This window comes from Physella acuta, unplaced genomic scaffold, assembly GCF_028476545.2.
Source record: "Physella acuta isolate Inbredline_101_S28 unplaced genomic scaffold, ASM2847654v3 ptg001041l, whole genome shotgun sequence".
In the NCBI taxonomy this organism is placed as follows: Eukaryota; Metazoa; Mollusca; class Gastropoda; family Physidae; genus Physella; species Physella acuta.
Genome location: NW_026732558.1, coordinates 228,375 through 241,756, shown reverse-complemented (window position 1 = coordinate 241,756; position 13,382 = coordinate 228,375). Strand labels below are relative to the sequence as shown.

Here is a 13,382-nt window from a genome sequence, read left to right as displayed (position 1 = left end):
TTCTACGGAAACTCTTTTATTGATCTTCACAATACACTTCAATGCAGTAATTTGTAGGCCTACTCAAAATGTTGACGATAAAATTTTTAAAAAATATCTGAACCTATATAAGCCACATTGCCTAGTTATGCCCTGTTTGTTTACATTGTGACAAAATGAAAACAATCAAATCTTTTATGACTGTTTTAACAATGTTGTTTAGAAAACGAAAATATTTTAAACATCCAAACTTTAGTAAACTTCGACAGAAACCAAACAAGTTTTTATAACCATACTTACTTTAATAAAATCGTACATGATGTTAACATATTTAATGAGTCTTTCGGCGGTTTTCCAAATTCACTGTTTCTTTCAGGCATCACTGCAGATGGAGGAGGCAAGACCCAGTCCCAGGTAATACGTCCATCTAACCCCCGCCTCCAATTACGAAAAAGAAAATATATAATTAATTATTTGTATCTGTAACCAGTGATCGCACTTCCGAAAGTTTCAAGTGACCCGACGCGCCCATCCCTCTTACCCGATAATATTTTTTAAAAGAAACATTGCTGTTGTAGGCATGTTGAGCCTTTATTCTCACTTGAAGACCAACATGGACATAAAATAAAAACTACAACAATGTCACAGGTAAAACATGTAATAAGATTGCATTCACACACTACACTAAAAAGCCAATATGGAAATACATAACCACACACAATAGACAGGTAAAACATGTATTTTACTTATATAAGCACAGTACATTCAAATACAAAGTTGTAAATACAGAACCAAGAAAACATCACAGATAAAACTTCACAGATAAAACATGTATTAGCATTACACTAACACGCTACATTAAAAGAACAAAATGGAAAAACATAACACGAAATATTTAACAGAGAGCATGTATTATCCTTACATGATCACGTTACACACTTACAGATCATATCATAGCAGCAGCTGCTAGCATAAGTAGATTAAGCATCTACATAGCCACACTACTAAGGTTAGCTGACACTGTGCAACCACCTGTCATTCACTCATTACCAGAACAGAGGCGTAGCGAGGGGGGAGGGGCGGGGGGGACATATGTCCCCGGGCGCCGACTTTAGGGGGGGGGGGGCGCCAAATTGAAAGTTTGAGGGGGGGTGCAAATGAAAAGTTCGAGGGGGGGTGGGGGTTCAAATCGAAAATTTGCTCCCGAGGGGGGCGCCAAATTGAAAGTATGTCCCCGGGAGCCGGGAAGGGTCGCTACGCCTCTGTACCAGAAAGTTAATAATGGAATTATCACGTCATTAGTTATGTCTCAATAACCAGTAGACTGGCATTTATGTAATAAATTTTGCTTGCATGCACGAAATACAATACATGTACATGAATATTCATATATATATACAGCGTACGCTTATAAGATGTTGCATATATGATATCAGATGATAATCTTCTGGGTTTAATAGCTTTACCAACATATTTATTTGTTTAATTTATTCTATAAAAATCCTACAATACATGAAATCTAGGCTATTTAAGCATGAAGAAAACGTACTTCAGTACATTCAGAAAACAAACTGATTACTAGAGCTTACTTTGAACTTTGCAAGAAGGTAATTTAGTTTTGTTAGCTTTTCTTGAATTATATTCATTATTTTCTAAAATAACTGATAACATTTTTTCTTGTCATTGTTGTGTATTGGGTATTGAAAAGAAAAAATGAGCATTTAAATATATTGCAGCAATAATGCGTTTTATTTTCGTTAATGATTGTAATCAAAATTGAACATATATGGAAGCAAGTAAAACAGGAGAGATCCCCTTAATTTTCTAGCGTACTCTAGTGTATTCTTGATAGCACTTGAATGGCACTTCTATGAATATATTAACTTGAGATTTTAAATAATGAGCAAAGGTGATAACATAAATATTACTCTGACCGTCAGATAATTCGTTATATTTACTATTTAGCATTTGTCATGAAAATTCAAAGACGGTAAGTTAAAGTTTATGGTAGAGTGAATCTACTATCATTTAATGAATAAAATGAATTAATTACACCGTCACCGGACCTATTCTTTATTAAATATCATTTAATGAATAAAAACATAACTAATAACTTTTTAAAAAAAAAATTGAAAGTAACTAATGTCAATACCTAAAAAACAAAACGTCTTCCATTAAATTCTAGACTAACACTTTGAAAATGTTTTTAAAGAACTAATACCATTACTTAAAACTACTAATCGTTTAACTCCAATTCTAGATTAACATTTAGAAATGTTTTTAAAAAAACAACTAATTCCAATACTTAAAAATACCAATCCTTTTGTCTCAAATTCTAGATTAAGATTTAGAAATGCTCTAAAGAAACAACTTATACCAATACTTAAAAATACCAATTGTTTAACGCAAATTCTAGATTAACATTTAGAAATGTTTTAAAAAACAACTAATTCCTATACTTAAAAATATTAATCCTTTTGACTCAAATTCTAGATTAAGATTTAGAAATGTTAGAAATGTTTTAAAAAACAACTAATTCCTATACTTAAAAATATTAATCCTTTTGACTCAAATTCTAGATTAAGATTTAGAAATGTTTAAAAGAAGCAACTTATACCAATACTTAACAATACCAATCGTTTAACTCAAATTCTAGGTTAACATTTAGAAATGTTTAAAAGAAGCAACTTATACCAATACTTAACAATACCAATCGTTTAACTCAAATTCTATGTTAACATTTAGAAATGTTTAAAAGAAGCAACTTATACCAATACTTAACAATACCAATCGTTTAACTCAAATTCTCGATTAACATTTAGAAATATTAAAAAACAAAAGAAAACTAATACCAATACTTACAAATACCAATCATCTTCTCGTAAAATGTAGATTAACAAACGCAAAATGATCTGGCCTTCTGCATTCGTCCTCCTCACTGTGGCGTCCATCTGGGCAGACGCCGACAACAGACGAGAAGTAAGTCGGTAACTATTTTATTGGTTTGTTAGCAATAGATTTTATGAAACATATTACTACTGCTTACCTGTTTTGTTTATAAATACAAAATACGTTTTTCAGTGATGACCAATCAATTAAATTTAAGAATTTAAATTAAAAGTGTTTAAATTTCTCAAATTAATAAAGTTATTCATCAGGCAAGTTAAAAGATTATTTTATAAGGGGTAGACTCTTAAAAAAACAACTTCTTAATTTAATTTAAAAAAACTTTTTAATTAAGAAGTTTTTTTCGCAGTTTTCTTTTCCCAGAGCATACTCTCTTAGATAAACTCAGTAAAAATAATAAAGATGTTTATTTTTAATTTACCACGAACACTATTATATGTACAGGTCTCCAAAATGGACTGGATAGCATTGATACCAGCACCTATAAGGTCGCGAGCCATTCAGGTTCCGGGAGAAAATAACGATGTAGATCGTAGTTCTGTCATTAAAAGTCCACGGATGATTATCAAGAGTGAACCTAAAGGAAAGAGAGAAACCGTAGAGGATATCAGTTCAGTTATGACCAACGGACTGGAAATTGGAAATGCTAGACTTCCAATGATCCAAATTTCTTCGATCAGTTCAACTCAAAAAGCGGATGCTGACTTAGAGGATTCGACTGCTCGTAAGATTAGAGTACCTGTCGTTCCAGTTATTCAACGCTCTCTCACCAGTTCATCTGTAGTGGATGATTGAGCTTCATTACGTAAAACCAAATTAAAGTTCGGTCAATTGTTCATGGACTTGAAAAAAAAAAAGAAAAAAAAAGTGGATGTAAGTTAAAGTTGTCGGAAACACTGTTACAATAGAAAAGCTTTTCTTCCAGTTTTAACAAGCATCGAAAACAGATTGAATCGAGATAGTGATTCAATGATTTTAAATTATCTTCAAAATAGACGAACTTACTCTTATTTCGAGAAGGCGAATTTACGTATGAACATTATTATACAATTTGATATATTTTAAAATAATTCAACTGTGTTTAAATTTAAAATTGCTTTTTTTAAATATAAAAAAAAATTAAGTTCATTGTGCACATTTGAAACTTGCTTTTATGAAATAAAAACAATTTAACTTCGCCCTTTTCTTTTCTTTTTTTTTGTTGTTGTTGGGAAACTTGAGAAGTAAATTTTATTTTCTGAACAGATCTTCCAAAACCTGGAAAATTAATTAAGTAATGCTCAGATAACATGCAAGAAGACATTAAAGTTGGGATAAACATAATTTACTCTTTCGAATGGGAAGTCGACAAGGATACTAATGGTTTAGCTTCTGCCAAAAAAATAATTTAGGGCCGGCTACATACGGTAAAAATAAATTATAAAGTAACATGCGGTTTGGCAACCAGAATTCCAGAGTAACTTTCCTAGCGTATAACATAATTGGGTCATGGGTGATACCTAATTCAACAGAAAAACTGAATCATGCGCATCCACGCGCACTCCGGTGGGTAAGGAGGGTGTAATAAGAGGTGGGTGTGATGTGATGTGATGTGATGTGAGGTGGGTGTGATGTGATGTGAGGTGGGTGTGATGTGATGTGATGTGATGTGATGTAAGGTGGGTGTGATGTGATGTAAGGTAGGTGTGGTGTGATGTGAGGTGGGTGTGATGTGATGTGAGGTGGGTGTGGTGTGATGTGAGATGGATGTGATGTGATGTGAGGTGGGTGTGATGTGATGTGATGTGAGGTGGGTGTGATGTGATGTGATGTGAGGTGGGTGTGATGTGATGTATTGTGAGGTGGGTGTGATGTAATGTGAGGTGGGTGTGATGTGATGTGAGGTGGGTGTGATGTGATGTGATGTGAGGTGGGTGTGATGTGATGTGAGGTGGGTGTGAGGTGGGTGTGATGTGATGTGAGGTGGGTGTGATGTGATGTGATGTGATGTGAGGTTGGTGTGATGTGATGTGAGGTGGGTGTGATGTGATGTGAGGTGGGTGTGATGTGATGTGATGTGATGTGATGTGAGGTGGATGTGAAGTGATTTGAGGTGGGTAGGTGTGATGTGATGTGATGTGAAGTAGGGGTGATGTGAGGTGTATGTGATGTGATGTGAGGTGGGTGTGATGTGGGCGTGATGTGATGTGAGGTGGGTGGGTGTAATGTGATGTGAGGTGGGTGTGATGTGATGTGATGTGAGGTGGGTGTGATGTGATGTGATGTGATGTGAGGTGGGTGTGATGTAAGGTGTGTGTGATGTGTGGTGGGTGTGATGTGATGTGGGGTGGAGTGGGTGTGATGTGATGTGAGGTGGGTGTGATGTGATGTGAGGTGGGTGTGATGTGATGTGAGGTGGGTGTGATGTGAGGTGGGTGTGAGGTGAGGTGGGTGTGATGTGATGTGAGGTGAGGTGGGTGTGATGTGAGGTGGGTGTGATGTGATGTGATGTGAGGTGGATGTGATGTGATTTGAGGTGGGGGTGATGTGAGGTGGATGTGATGTGTGATGGGTGTGATGTGATGTGATGTGAGGTGGATGTGATGTGATATGAGGTGGGGGTGATGTGAGGTGGATGTGATGTGAGGTGGATGTGATGTGATATGAGGTGGGGGTGATGTGAGGTGGATGTGATGTGAGGTGGATGTGATGTGATATGAGGTGGGGGTGATGTGAGGTGGATGTGATGTGATATGAGGTGGGGGTAATGTGAGGTGGATGTGATGTGATTTGAGGTGGGTGTGATGTGATGTGATGTGAGGTGGATGTGATTTGATGTGATATGAGGTGGGGATGATGTGAGGTGGATGTGATGTGATATGAGGTGGGGTTGATGTGAGGTGGATGTGATGTGAGGTGGGTGTGATGTGATGTGAGGTGTGATGTGATGTGAGGTGGGTGTGATGTGATGTGATGGTAGGTATTTGACTGTTTAATATGGAGTAATTGTGATATTAATTTTGGTGTTAAGGTGGAAGTGTTTAAAATCAGATGATTAAATATTATTTGTAAAGATGTGTTCTTACGATGTTTTATGTAAAATAAAAAATTTGGGTATGATATGTCGATGATTTCATATTTGATGATTAATAATTCATATATATATATATATATATATATATATATATATATATATATATATATATATATATATATATATGTTGTAGTGTAGTTGGTATTGCTTGAATGATAAATTGGTATTGTCATAAAGTAGTGATGAGATAGATTGAACAAGTTTTAATGCATTGATTCTCAAACTGGGAGTCTTGACTTTCTCTATTTCATTTCCTGTGATGTTAGTAAAGCCCACCTCACATCACACCCACATCACATCACACCCATCTCATTTCACACCCACATCACATCACACCAACCTCACATCACATCACACGCACCTCACATCACACCCGTATCACATCACCCCCACCTCACATCACCCCCACCTCACATCACACCCACCTCACATCACACCCACCTCACATCACACCCACCTCACAAGACACCCACATCACACCCACCTCACATCACACCCACCTCATATCACACCCACCTCACATCACACCAACCTCACATCACACCCACCTCACATCACACCCACCTCACATCACACCCACCTCACATCACATCTCACATCACACCCACCTCACATCACATCACACCCACCTCACATCACACCAACCTCACATCACATCACACCCACCTCACATCACATCTCACATCACACCCACCTCACATCACATCACACCCACCTCAGATCACATCAGATCACACATAGTTAAAATACCCCCCTCCCGCTTTACGAAAAAATGCCACACCCATAAATTTTACGAGCGTCGCCCCCCCTTCCCCCCCCCCCCCCCCCTCCAAAACTTTAAACGCCTCCCCTTCGTTTGAGAAAAGAGGCTGAAAGAAAACCTGACTAACCAAACTCTAGAGCAAACCTTACATCATCTAGTGTAGGTATCACAATTTTGCTTTTGATTTGTGACAACCTCTGTCATTCCTTGTTTTGCGAAATTTGAAGACAAATAACATACTATGGGTGTGAGGATTACTAATACGTCCTTAAATCACGATTAACGTAAGTATGTGGACAATTCTTTTGTAGTTCTTAAATAGTTTAGAATTTGTTATAAAAGATAAAAATCAACAGAAAAACGATTTATTATATACTATTTTAATAGAATTTACAAAAAATTCATAAAGTTATCCATATTAGGACCGGCTGAGTTGCTTAAAGTATGTGTAAGAGTATAAAAAAATAAACCTCTCTCTATATATAGAAATGAAAGTATGCTTGCGCTTTATGAACTAGTATTTCACTGCTTCCAATTTTTCAAACACGTTTTGAATTCGATAATTCAATATTATATTCTTATGAAGTATATTCTAAGAAATTTTTACATCTATATTATTTATTCGTAAAAAAACATAATAAATGAAAAAAAGTAACTTTTATAGCCCGACTACGGTCTGGAAACCCAAATCCCAAATAGGAATATCTGAAAATGTTTTAAGGGAGATCACTACAGCTTCATTCTCATTTTAAAAACTAAACCAGAGAAGGGTTAATGTCCCTCTTACTTTCTCGTATATACGAAGTATAAAGAAAGTCTTGTAATCCTCCAAAAAAAATTCGAGATTTTTGCAAATCTCGACGTTTTACACCTCCCCGATACGGAAAAACATAATTTTGCAATCTTGTCCGTATGTCTGTGTGTCTGTGTGTGTGTCTTCGTGTGTGTCAGTGTGTGTGTGTGTGTGTGTGTGTGTGTGTGTGTGTGTGTGTGTGTGTAAGCACGATAACTTGAGTACCGTTAAAGCTAGGTTGATGAAGTTTCATATATAAGTATTTATCAAAATCGTAGATCCTTATCAACTTTTCCGCGATTTCCAATAACCGGAAGAGGTACTTTTTCTACTTTGAATTTTTTTCAAGAGACTATAACTTGAGTACTATTTCAGATAGATACATAAAATTTCACATGTGAGTAAAAGACCTAATTCTCTACCTTCTGTCAAATTTTGAGTTATTTCCGTTGACCGGAAGTACTAATTTACGCTATTTTCGATTTCTCAATAAACACATGTACATTTATAAAGTACTAATAATATTGCGCACTATTATGAACATCTTTATTTGGCGTTCGCTTGGTGCGCAATTCTTTTTTCTATGAGATTCTATTCTATTTTAAAAATTTTAAGTATTTAAAATGGATTAAAAATCATAACTATATCCTGAGTTCCCATCCCCTGTTGTTTTATATAAGAATATTCGAGAAAGTTTAGGGGAGATCACTCACGGTTTATTATATTCTAGTCATTAGCAAATTATATTTTAAACAATTAATGAATTATAAAATACGTCCAAATGTAATAAAACATTAAGACCATATGACAATGTTGTGATTGCTTTATATTTGATTAATTTTTACAACTATACCGAAACTGACAGGCATATAAGTGTTGGCACACATTGTTAAGTAAAATGCTCATTTAAATACTTGACTATCTTGCACTCTTGATATGTTGTCACTTACAACCACAGTCTTCTTTTTCCTAGATGACAAAAAAACAGAACATATTGAAATAGTATTAGCCATATACATTTAAAACAGAACATACTGAAATAGTATTAGCCATATACATCTAAAACAGAATATATTGAAATAGCATTAGCATATTCATCTTAAATAGAACATATTGAAATAGTATTAGCCATATACATCTAAAACAGAACATATTGAAATAGTATTAGCCATATACATCTAAAACAGAACATATTGAAATAATATTAGCCATATACATTCAAAACATTTACACATCTCGCAAGCTTTTCCCGTTATGACCAAAGACCCATATGTTAGCTTTAGTAGAGTTCATCTGTCTAAATAACATGGACTTTTGATACAATAGTGTTGTCAACACTATACTCAGCCTCGTTTTCCAACTCGAGTCGGGTACCCACTAATGCTGGGCGGACTTAGGGACGTCCTACAGACTCCTACAGACTAGCTAGCTAGCAGTCGTAAGCCCTAATATTATAATATTAGACCACACTCTCCTGCTAACAACAAAAAATTTAAAGAAGAAATACAAAATTTCTGTCAGATATTCTTCTCTAAGAGAGAGAGAGGGGGGGGGGGGGAGGGGGGGCTTGGATTTTTTGGGGGGTGGAGTAGTTTAATTTCCGAGGGTGAAGCGGAGACTGATTTATATAGAATATTATTTTCCAATATCATTCGGTTTTCGGGGTGGGGATTGAGGGTGGGTAGGGGGTAGATATGCTTTGAGGAGGCTGCGATCTCCCCTACCACCACTCGCCCCTACGAAGTGATGCTTGAATTAAACGTTATTCACCTTTTAGTTATTGTCAGGTAAAGCACAAAAAACAAGACGATTATTGCTGGAGCCAGTTTTAACATGTTGGGAGAGAATGTGAAACTTGACGCTCTGGACATTTGAATTATCGGGATGAAGGTGGTGCCGTTTTGTCCAAATCGTACGTTGGTGCTTTTATATCTAGAAAGAAATTTAATTTCAGAGTGAATGTTTTATACATGAATATAAAAAATAAGAGTGTTGATAGCTTTCTGAGAACTAAATTTCGAGTATTTTGAATATTTGAATTTAACTAATTCGACGGATAAAAACAATTACGAATTTCGTTTTTTTTCTGCACTGAATAAAGTTCAAACTGTTACTCATCCCGTATCATATATCCGTACGGTAAGTCGATTTGTGTTATTTTGCTTTCACTCTCTAATTTTTTTTTATCTTTTTCTTCGTTCTCAACGTGTAACATAGGGGGGAGGGGTCGTATTATCCCAAACAAAAACTAAGTTTTACGTGTCATATGTTCGTTGAAGTAATCTTCGGCAAGATTTTCTTTCTGTGCGTAAATCCATTATCCTTAGTCTTAGTTGTATAATTTTGGAGTTTTATTCTATAGATTGTTTGGTTAACCTAATTAAAAGCATCATCTCTCCGAGGCAGTTTCTTCCAGGAGTCTCTTCGGGGATCCCTCACCCCCTGAAAGTTCATCGCTCCCCCCCCCCCCCCTGAACGAAATTAAATTTAAATAGAAAATATAATCTTTAACAGTTTCCGGTCCCACCCTTTGAAATTTTAGTCCCCCCCCCCCCTCCCCAGAATATTTCAAGTGCCCCCCTCGGAGAAAAAATTCTGGAAGTAACACTGTGCCGAGGGCGCATTCGAGATATTTGTTTTCGTCTATCACACGCTCACACGTCAGTCTACGTCTATTTAAAAAAATACATTTTTGAATTGATATTTAACGAAATGCAAAACAAAACAATTTATCTAACGGTGAGAAAAAAAAATTAAAATTTATCAAATCCTAAATGTGAACTCACAATCCATGCAATGGTCCCCGTGCCTATTTGGTACACATTTCTTACACACACCTGTAGACTGACAGTCCTGATCGCGACACGTCATGGTACATACCATTTCGCAATTCCTTCCGTACTTTCTCTTCGGGCAATCTGAAATCCAGCATGTGTGAATGTTTTGTTCCTACAGCTTGTGTTTGTGCCATTATTGTACGGTGACAAAATTAATAGTGCGGATTAGTTGAATAACACAGCCTACAAAATTTTACTAAATTCATTAAAAAATAATTAGGCATCCAATTTGGTCAAATTTAACGTCAGATTGCATTGCCTTTATGTTTTAATCAACGTGCCAACTTTGAAACGAATCTGTCAGCTAGAAGTGCCCGAAATTTCGCTCGAGAGTTTCGATCTAGACAGACAGACTGACGACAGGCAAAGAACGCTAATTAAATACAAGCTTGTAAAAAGGTGAAATGTATAAGATACGGTATGGTCAAATAATAGAACGTTCGACTGCTAACCCAGTATTCTCTGGTTTAAGTCCCGGGCTCGAGACAATAAGGCGTCCCTTAGTCCACTCAGCGCTAATTCATAATTGATTCACGTTTACGAATGTAAAGGCAGATGAGTATAGTGTTGACTACACAATATTTACATGTGCCTAAGTCACTGTTAAAGAACTCACGTGCCCATTGGAGCTGTCTTTTTAAATATCAAGATTATGGATCATGTACAGATAAGTAGTTTGATATAACATTGCTCTACATCTAAACTTATTTAAATCAACACAATTGAAAAATGTAACCTAATATGTGTATTATCTTTATACTGTAAAATTTACTACATTTTCAGTTAATAGAAAAATCATCCAGAATAACACAAATATTAATTTTAATAGGTTAATAATTATTAATATTCACATTAACAACAGAAATAATATCAACAAATATATTTATGAAAATAATAATGACAAAAAGAAAAGTAATATTAATGATAATGATACTGATGATAATCAAAAACAAAAATCAACAACAGCAATAACAAAAACAACAATAAAAATAAGAACAATAATATAAAAAAAAAATAGTAAATGAAAAAAAGCAATATTAACAATAATAATAATTGTATAACTACTACTACTATACTACTAATACTACTAAATCTACTACTACTTATAATAATAGTAATACTAATAATAATAATAATAATAGTAATAGTAATTATAATAATAATAATAAAAGTAATAATAAATTTAAAACTTAATATCCTTTTTGTAAGAATAAGAATAATTAACAATATTAATAATAATAATAATAATAATAATAGTAATAGTAATAGTAATAATAATAATAATAATAATTATAATAATAATAATAAAAGTAAAAATAATATTAAAACATAATACCATTTTTGTAAGAATAAGAACAATTAACAATGTTAATAATAAAAATAAAAATAACGAGCCGGCCCGCGGCATAACATACGCCGCTATTTAGTTGTTTCTAATTTTCAGTAATTCATAATTAGTGAATTCGACAGTACCAACGCTGACACTGAAAATATTTCTTTAAAACACTATAAGTAGCTCGTTAAGGACGATAACCCCCCCCCCTTCCTTCCCCCCCCCCCTACGTTTAAAATCGTTGGCTCTGCTTGTAAACATTTAGAGTGAACACAGCTCACTAAAACCATGTAGGGGTGGGGAGGTAGGGAGCGCGTTTGCAGCTTGTTTTCTAGCGGCTCCCAGAAGAGAATTATATATATACATAATAGTAATAATAAAAAAAAAAATAATTTTAATAATAATAATAAAAGTAATAATAAATTTGAAACATAATATCCTTTTTAAAAGAATAAGAATAATTAAAAATATTAATAATATAATAATAATAATAATAATAATAATAATAATAATAATAATAATAATAATAATAATTATTATTATTATTATTATTATTATTATTATTATTAAAATTATAATAGTATTAATAATAATAATAATAATAATAATATTAATAATAATAAAAGTAAAAGTAATAATAATATTAAAACATAATATCCTTTTTTAAAAGAATAAGAATAATTAACAATAATAATAATAATAATAATAATAATAATAATAATAATAATAATAATAATAATAATAATAATAATAATAATAATAATAATAATAATAATAATAATAATAATAATAATAATAATAATATTAATATTAATATTAATATTAATATTAATACTAATAAAAGTAATAATAATATTTAAACATAATATCATTTTTGTAAGAATAAGAATAATTAACAATGTTAATAATCAAAATAAAAATAATAATAATAATAATAATAATAATAATAATAAATAATAATATTTATAATAATAATAAAAGTAATAATAATATTAAAACAAAATATCCTTTTAGTAAGAATTATAATAATAAACAATGTTAATAACAAAAATAATAATTAGAATAGTAATAGTAATAATAATAATAATAATAATAATAATAATAATAATAATAAAAATAATAGTAATTATAATAATAAAAAAATAATAATAGTAAAAATAATAATAATAATAATAATAATAATAATAATAAATAATAATAATAATAATAATAATAATAATAATAATAATAATAATAATAATAATAATAATAATAATAATAATAATAATAATAATAATAATATATTATTATAGCAATAATAATAATAATAATAATAATAATAATAATAATAATAACAATAATAATAATAATAATAATAATAATAATAATAATAATAATAATAATAATAATAATAATAATAATAAAATAATAATAATAATAATAATAATAATAATAATAATAATAATAATAATAATAATAAAAATAATAATAATAATAATAATAATAATAATAACAGTAATTGTAGTTATAGTTATAATAATGATGATGATAATGCGGATAATGATGATTATAAACGTATAACAAAATTGTATACTTATACTTATTTATATTTAATATTACCACATTTTAAATATGATCCTTTGAAAAAGTTATAAACAATGGATACATACCACCAAAAACTCTGAACTCGCACACCGCTAAAAGCCCGACAGTTTTCA

The 13,382-nt window shown here is 32.3% G+C and overlaps 1 protein-coding gene across 1 annotated transcript; it reads left to right on the top strand.

The window, feature by feature from the left end:
• The first annotated feature begins 1,501 nt into the window (after nt 1-1,501).
• Nucleotides 1,502-4,063, top strand: LOC131954935 (uncharacterized). The gene is made up of 3 exons (XM_059318785.1): nt 1,502-1,586; nt 2,872-2,958; nt 3,331-4,063. Exons 2-3 carry the CDS (start codon nt 2,887-2,889, stop codon nt 3,679-3,681), a joined length of 423 nt encoding a protein of 140 aa, XP_059174768.1. The 5' UTR covers nt 1,502-1,586; nt 2,872-2,886; the 3' UTR covers nt 3,682-4,063.
• Nucleotides 4,064-13,382: the final 9,319 nt, after the last annotated feature.

Excerpts from the sequence above, each read along its gene's own strand:
- LOC131954935 (XM_059318785.1), top strand. The coding sequence starts at position 2,887 with ATGATCTGGCCTTCTGCATTCGTCCTCCTCACTGTGGCGTCCATCTGG. Across the intron at positions 2,959-3,330 it reads ACGCCGACAACAGACGAGAA|GTCTCCAAAATGGACTGGAT; the intron begins GTAAGTCGGTAA and ends TTATATGTACAG.